The sequence below is a fragment of the Moschus berezovskii genome, chromosome 6 (genome assembly GCF_049115385.1).
Source record: "Moschus berezovskii isolate FMDL1 chromosome 6, NW_MosBer_1.0, whole genome shotgun sequence".
NCBI lineage: Eukaryota > Metazoa > Chordata > Mammalia > Artiodactyla > Moschidae > Moschus > Moschus berezovskii.
Genome location: NC_142465.1, coordinates 40430220 through 40457012, shown reverse-complemented (window position 1 = coordinate 40457012; position 26793 = coordinate 40430220). Strand labels below are relative to the sequence as shown.

Below are 26793 nucleotides of genomic sequence, written 5' to 3'. Positions count from 1 at the left end.
TTCCTGCTCTATTTTTTAGGTAGTATTTTTTATTGAAATTGTACTTTGTAGAAAGCTATGATTTTTGCTCTTTCACCAAGAGGTAGTGGCATTTATAAGTTAACACTTTAAATAGGCTGTTGTTTGAAATAGCTAAAATACTTTCAATTTGGGAAATTAGTGATATGGTAAAATAAATTCAGAATTGCTTTTATGTATAATGTAAAGGTTTTTTAGAAACATGATATTTCTCTGTGTGTTTGTTTAATATGATTTCTTATGCCATTTAGAAAAGCATGAGATCAGTTCTGCATTTATTATTTTAAGGATTTCTTTAATGACATGGCACCTTTAAGGCAAGATATTGCCATCTAAATAAGATGGCTAACCCTGGAGATAATTGGCCATTTCACTGAGCTGCCATCACTGGTGAGATAGCTTTTTTGGACTTGTCATTATGCCTCTAGTAAGGAAAAAATGAAAAACATGTTACTGTACATGAAAAGCATAAATGGAAAATGCATATATCCCTTCACTGGCTAAAACAAAATAGAGTAATCAGGCCATATTCTTATAGTTCATAATTTATTTAATTGAAGGTGCATTTTATATCCTGGAGGATCACATTAACATTTTCAAAGTAATTGTTTAATGTTTTACAGCATTTCAACTTTATAATTAGAATCCCTGTTTTAGGCTCTAAAATGTTACTTACTCAATTTCATGGCTTTCTAAAGAATTTTCAGTATACCTGCAAACAAGCTAACATTGACTCTCTATGTATATGAGGTACAATTAATATAATAGAACTATTAGTTTAATAGGTGATTGAAATGAAAATATTAATTGCTCAGTCATGTCCAACTCTTTGCAACCCCATGGATCATAGCCTGTCAGGCTCCTCTGTCCATGAAATTCTCCAGACGAGAATACTGGAGTGGGTTGCCATTCCCTTCTGCAAGGGATCTTCCCCGACCCAGGGATCGAACCTCAGCCTTCCACATTGAGGACAGATTCTTTACCATCTGAGCAACCAGAGAATTGTGAGATAGCATATTTTTCTTTCTGAATACATTATTTTTCATCTGTTTCTCATTCATTGTTTATCTCTTTTGTCTACCTAAAAGATCTACCACTAGCTGGAAATTCAGAATCCATTTTCAATGTGTTCTCTCACCACCTTGATTTTGTAGCTATTAATTAAGCTTCACCCTTTGGCATTTGTTTTCTTCACAAATCACACATGTGAACATTGAGCCATTTGCTTCAGATTGACCCACTAGCAGTGCTATTTCCCTGAATATCTGTTACCTTAACTCTGAGGCTGGGGAACATGGGCAGTGTTTGTGAGAAGAAGGGGTGTGTGTGTGTGTGTGTGTGTGTGTGTGTGTGTGTGTGTGTTGGTGGCACTGGAGTGGAGAAGCCTACTCAGAGATCCCTCAGATGAGAATAACACTGATGAGAAGATATAAGGAAGGCATAGAAGATAAGAGAATTTTCACCTCATTGTTGCAGAGGAAGTGAAGGACAGCATGGGCAACCGTTATTATTTAGTGTATATGTGTATGGGCACTCAGAGAACAACAGAAATTTGACAAAACAGGTGATTTTCTAGGTAAAATAAAACCAACAAAAGGAGAACATATAAAGATATGCTTTGACTACATATTGTCCATTATATTTACATATTTGTAATACTGAATTTCACCATGTGTATGGATATTCACTGAAAGAACCTAAATAAATAATAGTAATAATAGTAACTAGCATATATTAAAACTAGCAATATTTTTAGCATTGTATAAACATTACCTTGTTAAATCCTCACAACAACCTTATGAGTTATGTACAGATGATGTAAGTTGTTTCCAAAGTGACAGAGCTGGAGTTAGAAGCCAGGCAGTATAATTGCAGAAAATGTGAGATAGGGATAGTGAATGATGAACACACAGATGAAAAACAAGCAACAGAAAAAATACCATTTTTGCAAAGATGTCTTCTTGAGAAGTAAAATAAGACGACATGAAAAAGAATACCTGGGTGACTGTTTTTTATTGGGAGTTCAGGGAACACTTATCTGAAGTTTAAGCTGAATACTGTATGACAAGACACCGGAAAAGCAAAGATGAGAACAGGGATTCCGTAAGGCAGGGAGGAACTTGGTGTGTCTAGGAACACGGAATAGGCCAGAGTGAAAATGGTACCAGATGATATTGGAGATAGGAAAAGGTGAGATCATGTAAATAGAAAGTACGGTTTTGGATTTCATTCCAAGTATGAGACTCCATTGGAGAAGTGAGTAATACATCTCGGATTATGTTAAACAGGCCATTTGGGTGCTCTGTGCAACATATCATAGAGAGTCAAAACTACAAGCAGTAACTAAGCGTGTCCGTGTGGTCCAAATGCAAGAGGACAGTTCTTTAGACTAGGTGTGAGTAATGGACATGGAGACAAGTGAACAAATTCAGGATAGGTTTTTGTCTTTTTTCAACCTTTATTAATATTTTATTACTGAAGTGAAATTGACATAAAAATTTAATAATTTTAAAGTATGCAACCAGTAACATTTGGTATGTTCAAAACGTCCAATTATCACGTCTATTCAGTTTCAAAACATCTGCATTACCCCAAGAGAAAATCTTGTACTCATTAAGCAGTTGCTCCTCATTTTTTCTTCCCTTAGATACTCACCAATCTGTGTTCTGTTTGTATTTATTTACCTATTCTGGATATTTCATCCAAATGGAACCATATATGTAGCCTTTTATGGATGATTTCTTTCACATAATATTTAGATTTGTTTATGATATATCATTTATTAATAATTTGTTACATTTTATTGCCAAACAACATTCCATGTATGGATAAAACACATTTTATGGGGACTTCTCTGACAGTCTAGTGGTTAAGACCTTGCCTCCCAATGCATGGAGCACAGGTTTGATCCCTGGTCAGAGAGCTAAGAACCCAAGATCCCATATGCCTCATGGCCAGAAAACCAAAACGTAAGACAGAAGCAGTATTGTAATAAATGCAATAAAGATGTTAAACACACACAGAGACACACACACATACACATTAGTCGCCAGCTGACTGCCTTTCTCAACAATTTCCCTCATTCTGTGCTTTGGTTTTAGTGTTCTTCTTTTTCTAATTTCTTAACGTGCAAAGTTAACTTACTTATTGGAGATCTTTTTTTTTAAACATAGGCATTTACAGCTTTTTTTCTGTAAACAGTACATCTGATAAGATTTTATTTGTTGTGTTTTTGTTTCATTCATTTTAAAATATTTTGCAGTTTCCCCTGCAATTTTTCCTTTGATCCACTAGCTATTTAGGAGTGTGTTGTTTAATTTCTACATATGTTAAATTTTGAATTTTATGTGATTTGTATATATTCTTTTGCATCATGCTTTTTTTACTCAACATTACATCTCTAAGTTTGCTCTGTGTTTTTTGTGTGGTCAGTGCTTGGTCACTCAGTCATGTCTTCCTCTTTGTGACCCCATGGACCGTAGTCCTTCAGGATCCTCTGTCCATAGAATTTTCCAGGCAAGACTATTGAAGTGTGTTGCCATTTCCTACTCCAAGGAATCTTCCTGATCCAGGGTTCAAACCTGCATCTCTTGTGCCTCCTGCATTGGCAGGTGGATTCTTTACCACTGAGCCACCTGGGAAGCCTGTGTTCTTGGTGTACCTGTGTGTTATTTATTTTCATCACTGTAAATATTTATTTACATTAATACAAGGTAGTTTACATATCCATAGAATTATTGCTGCCTCTAATTATCTTTTTGTTAGTCATTATGATCAATTATGTTAGAAATATTCTAGTGTCATTGCAAGAACTGTGGCTTGTATACTATGGGCATTTTCAATTTTATTAGATAGCAGTAAATGGTTTTCAAAAGTGCTATAATAGTTTAACCACCATAATTCAGTTCACACTTCTCCATATCCTCAGTGATAACTTGGTATTGTCAGACTTACATTTTTGTCAAACTACTAGGTGTGTGGAAGTATTTCTTTGTGGTTTAAAATTTAATTTCCTTGAACTTTAATTAATGAGTACAATTTCATATTAAGATTGACCCACAGTTTTCCTTTTGTTTCTATCTTTGTCAGACAATAAATGAATTGGGAAACTTTCTCCTATGTTATATAATAATATTAACTTTACAGAAGTCTAATGCCTAAGACATGATTTCTTCTGCTCTATTGTCTGTCATTTAAACTAGAATGGTTTTGCGGTTTGTTATGTGATGTTTTATGGCCCTATAACTGATACATGCATTATGATAAAGACAAAAATTGAAGTGGCACTGAAAGACATAAAATAAAAAGCAAACCATTACCACTTCTAGTCCCACTCCTCACAGTGGCCATTTAAAACTCTTCCTGTATTTAGTTCTTCTGTTTTTTCTAATCCTAAACAATTGTTCTGGGCTCCAAAATCACTGCAGATGCTGATTGCAGCCATGAAATTAAAAGACGCTTGCTCCTTGGAAGGAAAGTTATGACCAACCTTGATAGTATATTAAAAAGCAGAGACATTACTTTGCCAACCAAGGTCCGTCTAGTCAAGGCAATGGTTTTTCCCGTGGTCATGTATGGATGTGAGAGTTGGACTGTGAAGAAAGCTGATCGCCGAAGAATCGATGCTTTTGAACTGTGGTGTTGGAGAAGACTCTTGAGAGTCCCTTATACTGCAAGGAGATCCAACCAGTCCATTCTAAAGGAGATCAATCCTGGATCTTCATTGGAGGGAGTGATGCTAAAGCTGAAACTGCAATACTTTGGCCACCTCATGCGACGAGTTGACTCACTGGAAAAGACTCTGATGCTGGGAAAGGTTAGGGGCGGGAGGAGAAGGGGACGATGGAGAATGAGATGGCTGGATGGCATCACCGACTCTGTGGACATGAGTTTGAGTGAACTCTGGGAGTTGGTGATGGACAGGGAGGCCTGGCGTGCTGTAATTCATGGGGTTGCGGAGAGTCGGACACGACTGAGTGACTGAACTGAACTGAACTGAAACAATTGTATTGAAAGTGAAACGGTTAATCTCTCAGTCCTGTCAGACTCTCTGCAACTCCTCGACCTGTAGCCCGTCAGGCTTCTCTGTCCATGGGATTCTCCAGTCAAGAACACTGGAGTGGGTTGCCATTTCCTCCTTCAGGGAATCTTCCGGACCCAGGGATCAAACCCTGATATCCTGCACTGCAGGCAGATTCTTTACCATCTGACCCACTTTTTAACTGTATCAACTTTAAACAATAATAACAACAAACTATCAAAACTTAGCAAATTTACTCTCCTATACTTCCCTAGTGGCTCAGATGGTAAAAGCATCCACCTACAATGCAGGAGACCCGGATTCCATCCCTGGGTTGGGAAGAACCCCTGGAGAAGGAAATGGCAACACACTCCAGTACCCTTGTTTGGAAAATCCCATGGATGGCGGAGCCTGGTAGGCTACAGTCCGTGGGGTCACAAAGAGCTGGACACGACCAAGAGACTTCACTTTCACTTTTTCACTACCTTCTAATGCCTCTTCAGCCCACTCTGCAGTGTTTCGTATTTATTTTCTTAGTATCGGTTCTTCTATTTCTTTCCTTTACATAATGGCTCCATGTTTCTCTGTACCTTTTACCCTTCCACACTCTTCAAACTCCTATCAGCTACATTATCTTTTTTTACACTGTTGAGGTTAATTACACACTTGTCATTGGAACTGTAATTGCCTTCCATGTTTCGTCTATTGATTCAGATCAACATTTGTAAACCCACTAATGATTTTGAAATTATGTTATATTTTAAATTTGATCCACTGAAGAATCAAATAAAATGACTGATCATGCAATTAAGGCTATGGCATTAAATCTGACATGTAGTGAAGACCATGTAACCAGTACCAATGTCAGACAGATTCTCTCTTTTATACTTGAATAGCTGCCCAAAACCGTGAATAGGAGGTGAAAGAATAAGAGAATTCTATCAGGCTTATTCCCACTGCACCTCTCTTCCTGTTTCTCATACCTGCTGTCTCCTTGCTTTGAGCTCCCCGGAATCTTACTGAAACGATGACTTACTAAGCCTCTGTCTGTGCCTCTGCTCCTGCTACTTTCATTCTGAATCACGCATATCCAAATCCAATTATCTTCTGAAAATTTATCAAAATCTTTCTCCCTCATGTTCTCCTTGCTATTACGGATTTTCGTCCTTTTATGCTACTGCTGCTGCTGCTAAGTCGCTTCAGTCATGTCCAACTCTGTGCGACCCCATAGTCGGCAGCCCACCAGGCTTCTCTGTCCCTGGGATTCTCCAGGCAACAATACTGGAGTGGGTAGATCATCACTAAAACATCAATGGGATTTGAAGTGGTTAACAAAAGAACACAATTTATCATCTTGATGTAAAAGATGTATATCTTTGGATATCTAAGAAACTACCTAAATCTTTAATAGATTTCTAAATTTTCAGCTAGTTGGGGTTTAATATTTGCTAAAAGTTCCTAACTGCACCACTACAAAAAAGGCTATTGGTAGAAAAGGTAAAAATTAAATGTATGACTTTTGATCCTAAAATGGCTTTTCAAACCTATCTTTTCAAATAGCCTTAATCTATGCTTGTTTTTACATTTTAAATGCAATAATCCAATCATTCTTTAGTCTTATTTCTCTAAATTATTCAACAGGTATTCAAGGATAAAGCTACTATATATATGCATATATATTTTTTCAAGTTCTTTGCCATTATGGTTTATTTATTAGGTGAGCCAGAAAACTTAGTTGCTTCAGTCATATCTGACTATTGGCAACCCCATGGACTGTAGCCCAACAGGCTCCTCTGTCCGTGGGACTTTACAGGCAAGAATACTGGAGTGGGTTGCCATTTCCTCTTCCAGGGGATCTTCTTGACCCAGGGACCAAAGCCTAGTCCTCCTCATTGCAGGCAAGTTCTTTACCACTGAGTTACCAGGGAGACCCTATTTATAAGACATAGAATGTCATTCCTTGTACTATATAGCAGGACCTTGTTTATCTAATTTATACATACATATATATGTGTATAGATATCTGTATATGTACAGATATATATGTGTATACAATATATATGTGCTAATCTGAAACTCCTAATTTATCCCTCTCCATTCCCTTTCCCCTTTGGAAACCATAAATTTGTTTTCTTGTCTGTGAGTCTGTTTCAGTTTTGTAAATAAATTCATTTGTATCAAACTTTAGATTCCATGTATAAATTATATCATATGATAGTTGTCTTTTTCTAACTTCACTTAGTGTGATAATCTCTAGGTCCATCCATGTTGTTGCAGTGGCATTATTTCCTTCTTTTCTATGGCTGAGTTTTTTGTCTCTATGTATTGTACTGGGCAGAGACATTACTTTGCCAACAAAGGTCCGTCTAGTCAAGGCTATGATTTTTCCAGTAGTCATGTATGGATGTGAGAGTTGGACTGTAAAGAAAGCTGAGCGCCGAAGAATTGATGCTTTTGAACTGTGGAGTTGGAGAAGACTCTTGAGAGTCCCTTGGACAGCACTGAGACCCAACCAGTCAATCCTAAAGGAAATCAGCCCTGAGTATTCAGTGGAAGGACTGATGCTGAAGCTGAAACTCCAATGTTTTGGCCACCTGATGGGAAGAGACCCTGATGCTGGGAAAGATTGAAGGCAGGAGGAGAAGGGGATTACAGAGGATGAGATGGTTGGATGGCATCACCGACTCAATGGACATGGATTTGGGTAGGCTCCAGGAGTTGGTGATGGACAGGGAGGCCTGGCATGCTGCCGTTCATGGGGTCGCAAAGAGTCAGACACAACTGAGTGACTGAACTGAACTGAATGTACTGTTCTGTATTTGAGCTTCAGCTCTGTGGCAGCATTCCCCAATCCTACCTCCTCTCTACATCTCACCTCTTCTCAAAGTGGCCCATCTGGGGTCTGGAAGCGGGAAGAATGTAGAAAGAAAGAGTCCCCACTAACTAGGACAAACATTTTAGCCTCAAACATCATATCCCACAATGAACAGTTTGAACTATTATAACAAACATAAGAAAAGTAGAGGTTTGACATTTCTTTTGAAGGTTCCCATCCATTGTGCTATAATAGTGCTTATTGGGCTCATGCAGTCCCAACATCTTGTTATCAACACACAGTTAAATTCATGTGACATCATCAGTGTTGAATGATCTATGCATGAGAAAAAAATATAACATCTAACAGTGGAAATGAAGGAGAAGGGATGACCTTCTAAAATCTCTAAACTGGAAAGGAAGGCAGAATGGCACTAGAGCCTTTTGTTCTTAGCTGAGGAATGGATGGTGTTAGAGAGCTAAGTACCTAAACTGTAGCTTTGAGGAATGAGGACAGGAGACTGGATGAAATGTACATGTTTGAACCTGATGAGTTCAGTTCATTCAAAGTTTATTTATTAAAAAAAACAACAAAAAAAAACCTCCCTTTGAAAACTACCTACCAGAGACTCATGCACCTCAGATCCTTTAAATATTCTTGAAATTATCATAATATGATGATAAGTTTTGAAAATCCCCTAATTTCATTAGGTTAATGGATGATACTTTCCAATTTTCCATTGGGCCAAACCAGATATTTCTGTGCCTGTACAAGCACACCACTGGCTCCAGAGTGGATGGCCGTTTTATCTCATAATGCCACCAACAAAGCATAGAAAATTATTACCAATGTGAAATACGGGTTTGTGTATTAAACACATCATCTCTAATTAAAAAATAAGTTTAAGTCTTATAATTCAAAAGAAAATTTCCTTAACTATTCCTTGAATACCTGTTGAATAATTTGGAGAAGTAAGACTAAAGAATGATTGTATTATTGCCTTTAAAATGTAAAAACAATATTTAAAATTTTCATTTATCGCACATATATCCCTCACAACATCATAAGTAGGTAAGCCAGAATAGCAAAGTGGCTGAGAGCTTGGCATTGAAGTCAGAGATGTGTCTGTATGCATGCTCAGTTGCTTCAGTCGTGTCCAACTCTTTGGAGACCCTATGGACTGTAGCCCACCAGGCTCCTCTCTCCACGGGATTCTCCAGGCAAGAATGCTGGAGTGTGTGGCCATGCCCTTCTCCAGGGAATCTTCCCAACCCAGGAATCAAACCTGCATCTCTCACATCTCCTGCATTGGCAGGCAGGTTCTTTACCACTGGCACCACTTGGGAAGCTCCTAAGTCAGAGATACCCTGATTTAAATCTAAGCTGTGTGATCTTGGGCAGATTACTTAATTTCTCAAAGTCTCATGTTCCCTATGCAAAATGAGGTGATTAATAGTACTTACCTCATAGGATTGGTTATATGAGAATTGAGTGCAATAATATACTATCTACTACATGATAACTGTTATTATTATCATTTACTTCTTCTTCATCATCATCATAAATATTGTCACCATTTCAGAAATAAGAAATTAAGCCTTACTCTTCTGAGTACACATAAATAAGTACTCTAAGCTATGACCATTTTTTCTCTTTCCTTTGACAAAGTTTCTTTTTAATATATATGAAGAGCTTTTTTCATAGAGTATATCCTGACTAATAACCTTTTGGAGCAAAGATAGTTAAATTTAACTAAGAGAAATGGCTTTTAGGTATTAGATGGCATTTTAACATGCTTGAATGCACTTTGAAAGCATCTTTCTTTCTTGTTACATTTTAAGAAAAGACATTGAAAGAACCTTCCCTCTACAATTACTTGTGCATTTGAAGACAAGTAACTGGGCCAAGTTTTCTTCTAAGGCTAATTTTGTTTTTTTTTAAGTGAGCATTTTCCTGTGAATAGATGTTCCATGGAAGCCTGAGTTTATTTTCCAGATTGGATAGGTAATGATTTTGACTGATCTTAATTATGTCAGATATCAAGAGCTAAGCATTTCTATTCTATATCTGGCCTGGAAATATTTCCAGTGAGCAACTATTTTAGGATTCTAAGAATCCTAAATTTCTAGAGCTGTATTAGTTTTCTATTGCTTCATAACACATCACCACAAACTTAGTGCCTAAAAAAACTTTTTTTTTTCTTATAGTCTGTAGATCAGGTCTGGTATTATGTGGATGGATTCTCTGCTCAGGCTTTAGACAGATTGTCAGCTGGCTTCTCATCTGAAGACAGGGTCCTCTCCAAGCTCATCTCTGTTGTGGGCAGCTTTCACTTCCTTATGATTATAGGACTAGCATCCCCATTTTTGTGTTGCCTGCCAGGGCTGCCTCCTGCTCCTAGACGAGAATGACCCCCTCCATTTCAACAACAGAGAAGCCTCCTTCTCACACTGAAGAGCTCTCCATTTCCCTTTACTACTACCAGTCTCTGCTCTGAAAGAGCTCATGTGGTTGGGTTCAGTTCAGTTCAGTTCAGTCACTCAGTCGTGTCCGACTCTCCGCGACCCCATGAATCACAGCACGCCAGGCCTCCCTGTCCATCACCAGCTCCCGGAGTACATTCAAACTCATGTCCACAGAATCGGTGATGCCATCCAGCCATCTCATTCTCCGTCGTCCCCTTCTCCTCCCGCCCCCAACCTTTCCCAGCATCAGAGTCTTTTCCAGTGAGTCAACTCGTCGCATGAGGTGGCCAAAGTATTGCAGTTTCAGCTTTAGCATCAGTCCCTCCAATGAACATCCAGGATTGATCTCCTTTAGAATGGACTGGTTGGATCTCCTTGCAGTATAAGGGACTCTCAAGAGTCTTCTCCAACACCACAGTTCAAAAGCATCGATTCTTCGGCGATCAGCTTTCTTCACAGTCCAACTCTCACATCCATACATGACCACGGGAAAAACCATTGCCTTGACTAGACGGACCTTGGTCGGCAAAGTAATGTCTCTGCTTTTTAATATACTATCAAAGTTGGTCATAACTTTCCTTCCAAGGAGCAAGCGTCTTTTAATTTCATAGCTGCAATCAGCATCTGCAGTGATTTTGGAGCCCAAAAAAACAAAGTCTGACACTGTTTCCACTGTTTTTCCATCTATTTCCCATGAAGTGATGGGACCAGATGCCATGATCTTTGTTTTCTGAATGTTGAGCTTCAAGCCAACCTTTTCACTCCCCTCTTTCACTTTCATCAAGAGGCTTTTGAGTTCCTCTTCACTTTCTGCCATAAGGGTAGTGTCATCTGCATATCTGAGGTTATTGATATTTCTCCCAGCAATCTTGATTCCAGCTTGTGCTTCTTCCAGCCCAGCGTTCCTCATGATGTTCTCTGCATATAAGTTAAATAAGCAAGGTGACAATATACAACCTTGACGTACTCCTTTTCCTATTTGGAACCAGTCTGTTGTTCCATGTCCAGTTCTAACAGTTGCTTCCTGACCTGCATACAGGTTTCTCAAGAGGCAGGTCAGGTGGTCTGGGATTCCCATCTCTTTCAGAATGTTCCACAGTTTATTGTGATCGACACAGTCAAAGGCTTTAGCATAGTCAATGAAGTTAGGTCCACCCATATTATCTCCCATTTGGTTAACCCAAGGCCAAGTAATCAGTAATCTTCATTAAATATGCAAAAATCCCTTCTGATATGTAAAGTAATATAATCACAAGAATGATATCTCACAATATTCATAGGTTCTGCCCAGACTCAAAGGGAGGAGATTGTACAAGGGCAAGGATCATTGAAGGTCCTCTTAGATTTTGCCTGCTCCCAGCGCCCAGCGAAATACCAGAGGGTATATAGGTTTCTGTGGCTCTCTAAAGAAAAACAGCTCATAATCTGTTCTCACACCAACTTTCTTTCCAGCTTCCCTATTTAAATAACTATCATCCAGGTTTAGCATGAGTTCTGTTAATTTTCCTTTCAAATATATATGTATATATATTTTATCCTCTGTATCATTATAACCATACCATTCATGCTTTACTGCAATTGTCTGTGTTCTATTCTTTCCCAGTCTGTGCTTCAACTTCCCTCCAGGACTGAAGCTATTCAGCAAAATGATGATTTTGCTTGAGATATTTGGGTAAATGCCAATAAAATTGTCAGTTACTGGTTAATTTCAACCAAATAGTCTTAAATTGATTTTCCAGATAATTTCCTCAATCGTCTCTTCATCCTTGCTAGTAGAGATACCAGGAGCAAAACACAAATTAGGCCCATGTCTGAGTTTGCATCCAATTTTGCCATTTTCAAAGGAGTCTATATATTAAAGAGAAAAATGTCCTCAACAGTGGTCTGTCTTCAGTCTTTATCCTGTAAAACCTCTACCTAGTATTTGGCTTTTTTGACCACATATTCTTTCTTGAAATTATCTTTCTGGCTTCTATAATGTTGTTTCTTTGGCTGCCCTGGGTCTTCACTGTGTCCCTCTGGTTCTTCATTGCAACTCTTTGGCTTTTCTTATTGGGATTAGCTGCCCTCTGTCTTGTGGGATCTGAACCTATGTCCTCTGCACTGGAAGGTGGATTTTTAACCACTGGACCACCAGGGAAATCCCCTAAAGTATTGTTTTATTTTGTATTCCTTCTTATATCATGTCATATGTCTATGGCCTTCTCATCTGCCAACCTTCTCTGGATATGCCATAAAAAGAGATGATCCTCAAGATTCTGTCGTTGACTTTCTGGCTTTTTTTTTTTTTTCCTTTTTTTATCTGAAAAATCTTACTAAGCTTTATGTCTTTAACAATTATGGGTTGTTACATTGGCTCAATGATAAAGAATCCACCTGCAATGCAGAAGATGTGTCAGGAGCCATGGATCCAATCTCTGGGTGGGGAAAATCCCCTGGAAAAGGAAATGGGAACCCACTCTAGTATGCTTGCCTGGAAGCTCTGATTGGACAGAGGAGCCTAACAGCCTGCAGTACATGGAGTCACAAAAGAGTCGGACATGACTCAGCAACTAAACACACATTTTAACTATTACTTGTATTTGAATGAACCAAAATCCAGGGCCTGATCTTTCCGTGGCCGCCCAAATTCCTATCGCCAGCTATTGATCATTCCTATATGGATGTCCTACCAGCCCCTTAAACTGAACAAGGTATTCAAAACAGGATTCAAAATATTTCATTCCTGCTTTCTTTCATATTTCTCAATTAAGGGAATGACTTCACAATCTTAGTCACACAGTCTAGAAACTTTGGAGATATCTGTCACTCTTCCTAAATGTTTCACTACTACCCAGTACTACTATTTCCATATTTTCCTTCAAATTTGCCTTTTACCTACAATATCCATTCCACTATTGCAATCTACTCATTTTTAGGTCTAATTTCATTAAATGTCCTAGCTACTTTTCATACTTGAATAAAAATAAATCAGATGTTCCTTAAAACTTCCATAGCAGCATGGTTTTGCTTAACTTTAGATTTGTCTCTATATGTTGCCTTCCTTTAGCTGGTGATAAGTTCCTTAAAGGCAGAGATCATTCCTATGTCCCTTCAGTTTATGTCTGTGCCTTACATGCTCAAATATTTCTTGAATTTTCTGTGTCCATGCATGTGTTACAATATGACTTTCTTATTCAAAAAGCAATACTATTTGTCAGTCTTGTACATTACCTGAAGTAGCATTATTTTCTCAGTTTAGTTCAGTTCAGTGGCTCAGTTGTGTCAGACTCTCTGAGACCACATGAATCACAGCACGCCAGGCCTCCCTGTCCATCACCAACTCCCGGAGTTCACTCAAACTCATGTCCATCGAGTCGGTGATGCCATCCAGCCATCTCATTCTCTGTCGTCCCCTTCTCCTCCTGCTCCCAATCCCTCCCAGCATCAGTCTTTTCAGTGAGTCAGCTCGTTGCATGAGGTGGCCAAAGTATTGCAGTTTCAGCTTTAGCATCAGTCCTTCCAATGAACACCCAGGATTGATCTCCTTTAGAATGGACTGGTTGGATCTCCTTGCAGTCCAAGGGATTCTCAAGAGTCTTCTCCAACACCACAGTTCAAAAGCATCAATTCTTTGGCGATCAACTTTCTTCACAGTCCAACTCTCACATCCATACATGACCACGGGAAAAACCATAGCTTTGACTAGACGGACCTTGGTTGGCAAAGTAATGTCTCTGCCTTTTTTCTCAAGGAGCTATCTAAATTCTTGATAAAATTGCACTTTTATGTAGCTTCAAAATTCTCCACTGAGTTGACCAGACAAGATGGATGACCTACTTTTCAAATGCCAGCAATCTACTGTTAATTAAATCAAATTTATAAGTTGGTTCTCTGATCACTAGTGCTGACATGCTCTTTCCCTCTTTTTTAGTTAAGTAGTTTATTTTTTTCTTTCTAGGTTGTCCTGAATTATTTATAAACAAATCAAAGATTCTTCACAGGTTCCCAAGAGAAAATAAATATGTGTCTGCAGTAATAAAGCTTTAGATGTTTTTAAAATCTTTTCTGTTAGTATTCAAGAATGGAGCATATCTCTTATGAACCCTAATATTAATTTTTTGATCTTCCATTGTGACTTGACATAATTTCCTTTACATATTTTTGTAAGACTGTTGGGAATTTTTCTATTCCTGTGGTCTATTTTGTCATCTTCTTTCATAGAAGTATTTTATGTTTGTAATATCTGCTTTCCTAGCTATTATATTATGTGCCCAATGTCTTTGAAAAGATTCTTTCTTCCAGGGGTACCTAAGTTCTGAAAGCATTCTTCCCAGTGGACAGTCTCCTGATGATACATCTTCTTCAAGAGATATTTGAAAAGATACTGAAAATATACTTTTGGCCTTGGCTTGACTTATGTAAACATCTTGGCTTCAATAAAGTCACATAATTTTACCTGAACCTCCATTTTTAACCCAGTATATAAATTCATCCCATTTTTTAAAACAAATAAAGCATACTTGGGTTCTGCTTACCCCATAAGATCCTAGTTTCTCTTCTTTTTTTAAAAGTAAATTTAACAGGAAAACATGAAACATGGTATGTTTAACTTAAAATTTCTGCTTGGCATTTTTAAAAGTCAAAAATATGTTTGGAATATCATAGCTCTCATATTATTTTCATTAAATAAACAAGCAAGGATACGTATACTTCTTGCTGGCATTATCTGTAGTTAATAGGCTTTTATGTATAGCTTTATCTTTATTACCACTTTCATTACCGATTTGTGGTAACATTTTATACCTGAGGTAACAATTAGTAGAGTAGTTTCACATGCTTTCTTCTATTGAATTGGTGAATTATTTAGCATGTACATGGTAATTCACTAGGAAGAAAAACTGGTTTGGTGAGTTTGCTAAGAAACAGAGAATTAGCATGCCCGTTAGGTCCATGAAACCTAATTTTGCATTGCACAGGCCTCTTCCTCTGCTCTGTAAATACTGGAGGAAGTACCATCAGTCGCAGAAGTATCTGAGCTTGGGGGCGGGTGAGGAATAAGTACTATTTCCTCCACTCAATTCAGTTCAGTTCAGTTCAGTCACTCAGTCGTATCTGACTCTTTGCAACCCTGTGAACCACAGCACGCCAGGCCTCCCTGCCCATCACCAACTCCCAGAGTTTACCCAAACACATGTCCATTGAGTTGGTGATGCCATCTAACCATCTCATCATCTGTCATCCCCTTCTCCTCCTGCCTTCAATCTTTCCCAACATCAGGGTTTTTTCAAATGAGTCATCTCTTCACATCAGGTGGCCAAAATATCAGAGTTTCAGTTTCAAAATAAGTCCTTCCAGTTAACACCCAGGACTGATTTCCTTTAGGATGGACTGGTTGGATCTCCTTGCAGTCCAAGGGACTCTCAAGAGTCTTCACCAAAACCACAGTTTAAAAGCATCAATTCTTCAGTGCTCAGCTTTCTTTATAGTTCAACTCTCACATCCATATATGACTACTGGAAAAGCCATAGCTTTGACTAGATGAACCTTTGTTGACAAAGTAATGTCTGTGCTTTATAATATGCTGTCTAGGTTGGTCATAACTTTCCTTCCAAGGAGTAAGCATCTTTTAATTTTGTGGCTGCAATCACCATCTACAGTGATTTTGGAGCTCCCCAAAATAAAGTCAGCCACTGTTTCCACTATTTCCCTATCTATTTGCCATGAAGTGTTAGAACCGGATGCCAGGATCTTAGTTTTCTGAATGTTGAGCTTTACTAGATTAAATCAATTGATTTATTCTTACTGTTTTTAAAATATCAGTAATGTGCCAGATATTGATAATTAGTAATGGATAACACAGCCCAAATCCAAAGAACTTTGCAGCGTACTAAGTAATTTTTTTCCTAAAACATGTGTTTTGTTCCACATCTAGAGTTATGAAACGCAAAGAAACAGAATTGATTTCTTCTGACCAAAACTCTGTATCTGTAAGCTACTTTTAAGTACCTCTGATTGAACTGACATCACTCAGAGACAGCTAGAGAAATTCAGGCCACTAAAAGAAATGTGGCCCTTTCCTTTGCTACCTCTTATGTCAAAATTGCCAATGGCCAGGACTCCACATTAAGTTGCAATGGTTGGACACCGCAGAACTCCAAGGGGCATTGTTTATGTAGATTAACATGCCAGGACCCTATCCACATAAATTACAATCTGCATGGCCAGAAGACCCAACCCAGAAGTGGCTTTTTCAGTCACCTCTTTCATGCCCTTTCAGAAACAAGAGTTGCTAAGTAGCTTCTTCATTTCAACTTGTTCACTGCCTTTTGAGCTCCTGCTGTATTCAGGGCACTTTTCTTCATGGAATAATAGAGGGGTATCAAGATAAATAACACATAAACATATAGTTTAATGGATAACATTAAAGTCTAATAATTTCCTTTACCATCTCCAAATCCCAATAGAGCCGCAAACAAGATAAGTTTAATAACTGCATCTTGTTTCTCAGGATCCTGTCTTAACACATGTGTTCGGGTTGGCCAAGAACTGACTGTAGCATTAAAGAAAGCCACACGAGAAGCTGTGCCCTTTCCCTAGGTCACTATGCAAGCCTCACCTTTGTGTCCCCTTGGTGCTTCTTGCTCCTAACAGTGGGAAACAGGGAGGACACTAAAACCATTTCTTTACGGACTTCTAAGGAGCAATCTTGACTTCATTAGCTACATGATGGTGCTGAGTAAACCCATGAATTTCAGGATGAGCTGGCTTGAGGACCCAAGTGGTGATTGTTTTACTCACAGAGTTGCAATGGGAACATTGATCATTAAAACAAGCAAAAAGGAAAGTGTCAGGATTCTCTTGTGGCCATCTCTCAAGTCACAACTTCCGTGTGCTGGTAGTTGGTGTTTCAAATGGGACTGGATGTTTTAACTGGCTCTCAGTTTTACAATGGAAAGTGAAGAGGAGTATTCTTCTGTTTATGCCTGTTTGTTTTATTTTCCCCTCTAAACAACATGGTGAGAAATAATGATATTAAATCATTTTAAATTCTATTGGCATGTCACATTTCATTTTATGTGTTTAGTACTCTAACATATGAAACTATAACTAAATTGTAAGATTAAATTTGCTATCTTGTTCCATGCATTCATTCTTTTTTATAGTGATAACATTAAAACTTTCATTTTTAATAAGATTTACAGATTTTTATTTTCTTATGAGAAATTATAAAATACCATCTGACTTGTTTTCATTGAGCTCCAACATTTTAACACGAGTACTATAAAAAGAAATTAAAGTGATTTTTACTTCTTTTAGCCATTACAGTAATTGTGCAACATAATCAGAAAAAAATATGATATTCATGACTGGAGTAAAAGATTATAAACATTTTAGAACATGAGTAATGGCTAATCTATTAAAACATATGAAAACATTTATTATATTGAATCACATGAAACTGCTATTTTTAGTAGGATAAAACATGATCAAATTTTGATGATTTTGTTTTACTCAACATATAATATATGAGTTAGGAGATTCTCTACTTCCCTGCTGCCTGGTTTAGTCAAAATGAAATTGTGTGATGATTAACACTGAGTTAGCCCTTTGTGGATAATCCAAGCTCAATGCCAGTTCTTCTCTCTCTTGATTTAATCTCTGATTTCAAGCTATTTAACTGTTCAATAAGTCTATCTTACAGTGGTTATGAATGGAAGAGGGAAAGCAACATTAACTAATTTAGTTACTTAAAATAGAAGTTCAGTATTTTTTCAAAAATCAAGGATTTAGAGTGAAAGAATGGTTAAGACTATGAATTAAACCACTATTGGGGAATTATCTTGATTCATTTACATGCACTACTCTGTTTCCAATCAACATACGTAATAGATATTTGAGTAGATTATAAAGTATGTTTCCAGATGAGATCCAGATGATATTAAATTTTTTAGCATATCTGCAGATTTTTAGCTATAGAGAGAAAGTAGTTACTACAGGGCAAGTCCTGGCTCAGAGTCAGTTCTTATGGTAGTTCTGTCCCTGGCAGTCCGTGTGACATGAACAAGTTACCTAACCTCTCTAGAAGCATTTAATTTTCTCATTTAACCGACAACTCATAGTGCACATATAAATTCACAATTCCATAGCAACCCTCTGGTTCCCAGGAGCCCACCCCAAAGATTGGGAAGCAGTGAATTAGAATAAGCTCTTTTAACCCTTCGTGGTCTCACATTCTAATTCCTATTAGTTTAAGAGGAGTTAGCAGAAATTGAGGAAAAGCAAACACACTGGAAATTTGAAAACCTGGAAATGAGACTAACCACTTGAGCTGATAATTATGTATGAGCTCTTGCTGTTTGACTGGTGGCCAGAAACCAGAGACAGTGGAATTGATGAGCCAGGATGTCCTGCTGCTGCTGGCTGCAGCTTGAAAGGAAATAATCCAGATAATTGTTTAATTGGATGCTATTTAAAAAGAGAAGTTGGAACTCCCAAGAATCATGATCCAGAGTAAACATCTTTTCAACCGTATTGATTAAATAAAAACCAAAGGATGCTGCATTGATGGCTAGCATCCATGAGGTTCCATTTTCACTTCCATTTTCACTATCCCTTTTAACCATTTCCTGTCAGTTCTTGTTAGAGGCTCTGTCAGTTTTACTTTTCAATGTTAAGTATTCCTGGATGATAACTTTCCAACATTATACTTACATTAATAATAAAAATGGAATATGAGTGAGATTTTAGCTACGGACCTAGTGAGGAGAGGGTAAAATCAAATGCTTCAAATGAGAGGCAGTATGTACAAATTATGACACAGATTTTCATGAGTCAGCCTGGGTTTGAGTCATCTTATATCTTTTATTTTATATAATTGATAAAATCCATAGCACAGGTTCAGTTAACTGAACTTTCTCTGACTCAGTTTCTGCACTTGCAATTTGGAGTTAGTCGATATTGGATTGTGGTAAGAATTATACACACACACACACAAGAATTATACTAGTTAATTTGTGTAAAGCTCGTATACCAGTCCCTGACACATTGCAGGTGGCATGACTAATTGTTTGTTGTTGTTTAGTCGCTAAGTTGTGTCCGACTCTTTTGCAACCCCATGGACTGTAACACACCAGGCTCCTCTGTCTATCGGATTTCCCAGGAGTAGGTTACCCTTACCTTCTCCTGAGGATCTTCCCAATCCAGAGGTGGAACCCACATCTCCTGCACTGCAGGCAAATTCTTCACCACTGAGCCACCTGGGAAGCCCATGACTGTAATAGTAACTTGTTATTGTTACTGTTTCCTTCATAGACGTTTCACATAACAGTGACTATTTTTGTATAACCTGGGGTCGGGGAGAGTCAGACATGACTGAGCGACTGAACTGAACTGAACTGAATAGAGTCATGGCTCTTTGAAACTGGTGCTTTAACTGAATTATCATAGTATGGTAAAATCTATCAATTTTATAAGAGGTGGCTCAGAAAAACAAACCACAAGCAATAATTTTGCTTCCACAAACTGTCTATATCTTATCAATATCTAGATAAGGCATTGAAAGTAATTTTGGATGTGGAATAACCAATTAATGTATTTTGATCCCCTTTTCCTTTTCTTTATTCCATCCTCTTGACTTTATTTTTAGAGCTCCTTCTCTGAGCTGTATGCATTCATATTTAATGATTACCATTTTTATTCTTTTTGTAGTATTAAATATTAAATATCAGGCAGAATACTTCCTTTAATTTCTCTCTGGAGTAATAAAATATTATCAGTAACTTTCTCTTAAGATCTGTAGCAATACTCTTTGTCAAAACAGAAGTAATTAATAAAACCAAGAAAGCACCTATGAAAAGCTCTTAGGAAGAGTATTATTATTTATTGTGTAAATAAAATACATCAAATAAACTAAACATCTAAGACATGAATTGGTATAGATTTGGTCTCAGGAAGCTCTGAGACATTCTGGTCTCAGGAAGTTCTGTAGAGCTCTGAAGAAGCTCTACAACAGACATTATGATAAATTCTAATTACCAAAGAGTTTTAATGATTAATTTTAATGACTTTACTTATAGTGAGATTATTAGCATAAGTAAGAATGACTCCTTTGAACAGACTGTGGTTGACAAGGAAAAGGGGTATAGGGGAGGGATGAACTGGGAGTTCAGAATTAGCAGATGCAACAATTTTGTATAGAGTAGATAAACAACAAGGTCCTACTGTATAGCACAGGCAACTGTATTCAGTACCCTGTGATAAACCATAATGGAAAATATGAAAAAGAATATGTGTGTGTGTGTGTGTGTGTGTGACTACGTCACTTGCTGTACAACTGAAATTGACACAACATTGTAAATCAAGAATTCTTCAATAAAATAAATTTTAGAAACAAAATTACTCCTTTGTGAATTTTGTAATAGGTGAGGCTTGTGATTACTCATCAAACACTTATTTCAAAACCTCATTTTTGTCACTTAAAAATATGCCTCTGCATTAATATTTAATTTTACAGTATCAGTTTACATACTTAGACCAATGAAGTAACATTAAATATGAATTCCTATATAATCAACTGTCTTCACAAAAATAGGATTTCGGGTGTCTCTTGGGGAAAGTACAGCAATAACATTAAAAATATTAACCTATCAACTACAGGCTCAGACCAATAGGATGGATGCTGGCCTTGGAGCTGCAGTAACACTCACCAAGACTTTGCCCTCTCATACTGGATAACAGGAAGGTCTGGAAGTCTTGTGAAAGAGGCAGAAAAGGATGAGCTTGAGAGAATTAGGATCCCAACCATTTATCAACCTGTACCAGACGGGGAAGCCTGGCATGCTGCCGTCTATGGGATCACAAAGAGTTGGACAAGGCTGATTGACTGAACAACAATCATACAGTATATACTAAGAAGTATATATATTCATAGAATCCTTGTGAAGCACACATATGAAAAGCCAAGAGTGATGAAGAAATACCTTTATTACCAAAAAAGAGCTTCAAAAAATAGTCAACATCTATCTATTCTTCATGAAAGTTGTTATAGTCCTGTTGACAAAAGGGATTGTAATTTAATTCAAATTTGCTTAAAGTTTCTCAAACTCAAGACAAAAACAAATTGACTTAAAATTTTTTTAAAATTCCATTGTTCTTATGTTTGACTATATAATATTTGAGGTTTCTTTCTGTTGTAGTTTAATGTTTATTTAAGATTTTGCTCATGCTCATTTAATCCATTTGGATTTCAGGATATGCTCAAAGATGTTCTAAACAGTAGTATAGATAATTTTTAATTTATACTTTGGAGATAATGAGTCAAGTTCTTTAGAATCTGCAATTTTAAGAAATTTTGATTTTTTAAAAATAAAGAAATGTATCTTTTTTATTCATAGGGTAAAAATCCAAAGAAGAGTTCATTATATTCATTTTATCAAAATATAACTTGTTCCGAACAGAAAGTTGTAAAAAGGAAACTCCAAATTTTAGTTTAGAAATTTTTTTTTATTGGAGGCTAATTCAGTTCAGTTCAGTTCAGTTAAGTCGCTCAGTCGTGTCCAACTCTCCGCGACCCCATGAATCACAGCACGCCAGGCCTCCCTGTCCATCACCAACTCCCGGAGTACACTCAAACTCATGTCCACAGAGTCGGTGATGCCATCCAGCCATCTCATTCTCCGTCGTCCCCTTCTCCTCCCGCCCCCAACCTTTCCCAGCATTAGAGTCTTTTCCAGTGAGTAAACTCGTCGCATGAGGTGGCCAAAGTATTGCAGTTTCAGTTTTAGCATCACTCCCTCCAAAGAACATCCAGGATTGATCTCCTTTAGAATGGACTGGTTGGATCTCCTTGCAGTATAAGGGACTCTCAAGAGTCTTCTCCAACACCACAGTTCAAAAGCATCGATTCTTCGGCGATCAGCCTTCTTCACAGTCCAACTCTCACATCCATACATGACCATGGGAAAAACCATTGCCTTGACTAGACGGACCTTGGTTGGCAAAGTAATGTCTCTGCTTTTTAATATACTATCAAGGTTGGTCATAACTTTCCTTCCAAGGAGCAAGCTTCTTTTAGTTTCATGGCTGCAGTCAGCATCTGCAGTGATTTTGGAGCCCAAAAAAACAAAGTCTGACACTGTTTCCACTGTTTTTCCATCTATTTCCCATGAAGTGATGGGACCAGATGCCATGATCTTTGTTTTCTGAATGTTGAGCTTCAAGCCAACCTTTTCACTCTCCTCTTTCACTTTCATCAAGAGGCTTTTGAGTTCCTCTTCACTTTCTGCCATAAGGGTAGTGTCATCTGCATATCTGAGGTTATTGATATTTCTCCCAGCAATCTTGATTCCAGCTTGTGCTTCTTCCAGCCCAGCGTTCCTCATGATGTACTCTGCATAGAAGTTAAATAAGCAAGGTGACAATATACAACCTTGACGTACACCTTTTCCTATTTGGAACCAGTCTGTTGTTCCATGTCCAGTTCTAACAGTTGCTTCCTGACCTGCATACAGGTTTCTCAAGAGGCAGGTCAGGTGGTCTGGGATTCCCATCTCTTTTAGAATGTTCCACAGTTTATTGTGATCAACACAGTCAAAGGCTTTGGCTAATTACTTTACAATAATATATTGGCTGGTTTTGCCATACATTGACATGAATCCGCCCTGGGTGTACATGTGTTCCCCTTCTTGAACCCCCCTCCCTCCTTCCTCCTCTCCATATCCTCCCTCCAGGTATCCCCGTGTACCAGCCCCGAGCATCCTGTATCATGCGTCGAACCTGGACTGGTGATTCATTTCACATATGATATTATACATGCTTCAATGCCATTTCCCCAAATCATCCCACCTTCACCCTCTCCCACAGAGTCCCAAAGACTGTTTTATACACCTATGTCTCTTTTGCTGTCTCGTATACAGTGTTAAGGTTACCATCTTTCTAAATTCCATATATATGCGTTAGTATACTATATTGATGTTTTTCTTTCTGGCTTACTTCACTCTGTATAATAGGCTCCAATTTCATCCACCTCATTAGAACTGATTCAAATGCATTCTTTTTGATGGCTGAAAAATACTCCATTGTGTATATGTACCAAAGCTTTCTTATCCATTCGTCTGCAGATGGACATCTAGGTTGCTTCCACGTCCTGGCTATTATAAACAGTGCTGCAGTGAACATTGGAGTACGTGTGTTTCTTTCAATTCTGGTTTCCTCGGTGTGTACGCCCAGGAGTGCGATTGCTGGATCATATGGCAGTTCTATTTCCAGTTTTTTGAGGAATCTCCACACTATTCTCCATAGTGGCTGTACTAGTTTGCATTCCCATCAACAGTGTAAGAGGGTTCCCTTTTCTCCACACCCTCTCCAGCATTTTTTGCATGTAGACTTTTGGATAGCAGCCATTCTGACTGGTGTGAAATGGTATCTCATTGTGGTTTTGATTTGCATCTCTCTGATTATGAGGGATTTGAGCATTTTTTTCATGTGTTTGTTAGCCATCTTTATATCTTCTTTGGAGAAATGTCTGTTTAGTTCTTTGGCCCATTTTTTGATTGGGTCGTTTATTTTTCTGGAATTGAGCTGCAGGAGCTGCTTGTATATTTTTGAGATTAATTCTTTGTCAGTTGTTTCATTTGCTATTATTTCCTCCCATTCTGAAAGCTGTCTTTTCACCTTGCTTATAGTTTCCTTTGCTGTGCAGAAGCTTTTGGTTTTAATTAGGTCCCATTTGTTTATTTTTACTTTTATTTCCAATATTCTGGGAGTTGGGTCTTGGAGGATCCTGCTGTGATTTATGTCGGAGAGTGTTTTGCCTACGTTCTCCTCTAGGAGTTTTATAGTTTCTGGTCTTACATTTAGCTCTCTAATCCATTTTGAGTTTATTTTTGTGTATGGTGTTAGGAAGTGTTCAATTTGTTCAATTGTTAAGAGAATTCTAGGATGATTCCTATTATTCCATTTTTCTTTTCTCTATTTTATTTATTCCTTTACATTAAAATTATTTTCAGAATTTTTTTTTCATTTTTCTTCTTATAATTCAAAACAATATCTTTGTACAAAGATCACTCTGAAAGCAGAGGCTTCACTACATTATGGGCAATTCTCTGGCAGATTGCATTTTCACTGCCCACATTTCAGATTCACTTTGAATATCAATATTAAAGACCAATTTAAGTATTTTCTTTAAAAGTTTATTTAATAACTGTTACAGTTTCAACAAATGTTCTTTGAGCTCCATCTGCATGTAATTATGTAAGATTTTATGGAGGCTACAATAATATATAAAAGAAAAATCTCATCCCCCTAATATCTTATGGGCTTCCCTAGTAGCTTAGATGGTAAAAAAAAATCCACCTGCATTGTGGGAGGCCTTGGTTCGATCCCTGGGTTGGGAAGATCCCCTGGAGAAGGGAATGGCTACCCACTCCAGTATTCTTGCTTAAAGAATTCCATGGACAGAAGAGCCTGGTGGGCTACAGTCCATGCATTCACAAAGTCGGACATAACTAAACAACTAACACACACAGTGTCTTATAACTAGGGATGGGGGAATCAGACGTTGTATGACCTAGATAGGTCACTAGGCCCCAAGTGATCTATGATATGAGTCCCATGAGAAGAGGCTATGCTTTCGACATGTAGAAGTGATTCCTCTACAGAGCTCGTCAGGCTATGGAGATGATGAAGGACACCCATTTATCTATATCCTCTCTTTTGTAGGATGATCATGGAATTCAAGGACTTTGTTACCCATCTGCTTTATGTATGTCTGCCACCTTCAGTAAAACAATGTATATATAATGAGAGTTACAACCTATGCTCTCTTTGGAATATATAGTGCACTAAGTAAGGTTATTTATAATATTTTGTTCTAATTATTTGTTCTATAATCAGTGCCTTATTTTTCTTTAGGAAAAATCTTGAAAGAGATACTATCATACCTTTTTCTAATTGCTTTTGAAAGAAAGCTAAAGTTGCTTCTTTTTTCATCCTCCTTTGGGGACTATGCCTTAAGGATAAGTACTTGGCAAAGGGTAGATGTTTAATACAGCAGATCTTGTGCACTCCCCACGGTTTACATTATTACTCTAATGTTCTTTACTGTTTTGTTCCTTGCAGGACGGTTCTTTTTACTCTGACGTCTGTGGTTGTACTTGTCATTACAACTGACTGGATCAGCTGGGACAAGCTGAATCGGGGATTTTTGCCCAGTGATGAAGTTTCCAGAGCCTTTCTGGCTTCTTTCATCCTGGTCTTTGACCTCCTTATTGTAATGCAGGTAAGTGTCTTTGTATTTTCTTCCTCTCCTGAAGCCACCCCAAGTTTTGTTCTCTGTATTGTAAGCATTATTCAGTGAAAGGCTCCATAAAGCTAGAGAAATGCATGGTTTACAGTTGCTACTAATGGAGCCTTCTCTGATCGTATTTTCAGCATTTTTACTGGGAGTATAAGCCAAATGGGATTTTATGAGAGGGGCGCCAAAAAGTCATTGTATGACCATTGCAAGGTGACCCTGGAAACCATACAGAATGGTTTTGTTTTTTGCCAAAGCTTCAGGGGGTTAAAAAAACATCACTGTCATTTAGTAAATGGAAAGCTGCAGAGATGAGGATGATATAAAACCAACGAAGCCAGGGTAAGCAATTGCCAAAGCAACTCAGGGTTTTAGAGCAGTTGAAATCGAATAATATAAAAATGTTTTTTCTGGTTATGGAAATTATCACTTTCTTTCAGTATTCACCAGAGATCATTCCATTTTTATGTAAACAATATTTCTGCCCTGCTTAGCAACAGATTGTTTGTACAGTGGCTTTGTGCTAACCAGTGCTACTCATGTAATCTTCTGGTGTGAATGCTTTGGGGTCTTAGGGATGTTCCTTTGAGTCAAGCAGAAAGAGACATTAACTATTACTTGGCACTTTGGCTTGTTTTTTAAATGTCCATCCATTTGCTAGACATTTTCTTACTGCTTTCATGAGGCAGTTGTGTGTTTTCCTCTCCAGAGGCATTGTAAGTCACCAGAACAAAGGCTCCATTGCTGAAGGGAAAATAAACTTCATTATGTTCAGAATTTATGTGAGATTTCACAGCATACTAGACTGGTTTTCTCATTTCTAGAGGCAAAGAGATGCCTTTATAAAAGATGTTCTTTAGTGTTTTGAAAGAGAATAACAATCTGTTTTGCTTTGTGGTTATTGTTGTTGTTTTTGAGAAGGGTTATGTTTTTGTTTCTTTGTTTTGGTATATAACATAGCCCAGGCATGAGACTCAAGATGGTTCTTAGGATATATTATTATTTTGTGCTGTGCTTAGTCACTCAGTTGTGTCCGACTCTTTGCAACCCCATGGTCTGTATCCCACCAGCCTCCTATGTCCGTGGTGATACTCCAATCAAGAATACTGGAGTGGGTTGCCATGCCCTCCTCCAGGGGATCTTCCCAACCCAAGGATTGAACCTAGGTCTCCTTCATTGCAGGAGGATTATTTACTGTCTG

The 26793-nt window shown here is 37.8% G+C and overlaps 1 protein-coding gene across 3 annotated transcripts in view; it reads left to right on the top strand.

Annotated features, from left to right (window-relative positions):
* The window catches only part of TMEM117 (transmembrane protein 117), a 660208-nt gene that overhangs the window by 495211 nt on the left and 138204 nt on the right, over positions 1–26793 (top strand). For all 3 annotated transcript variants that reach the window (XM_088836963.1, XM_055394056.2, XM_055394055.2), the window contains one exon: positions 25418–25577. In XM_088836963.1, the coding sequence (XP_088693089.1) occupies positions 25418–25577 (160 nt within the window). The remainder of the gene's footprint in view (positions 1–25417; positions 25578–26793) is intronic.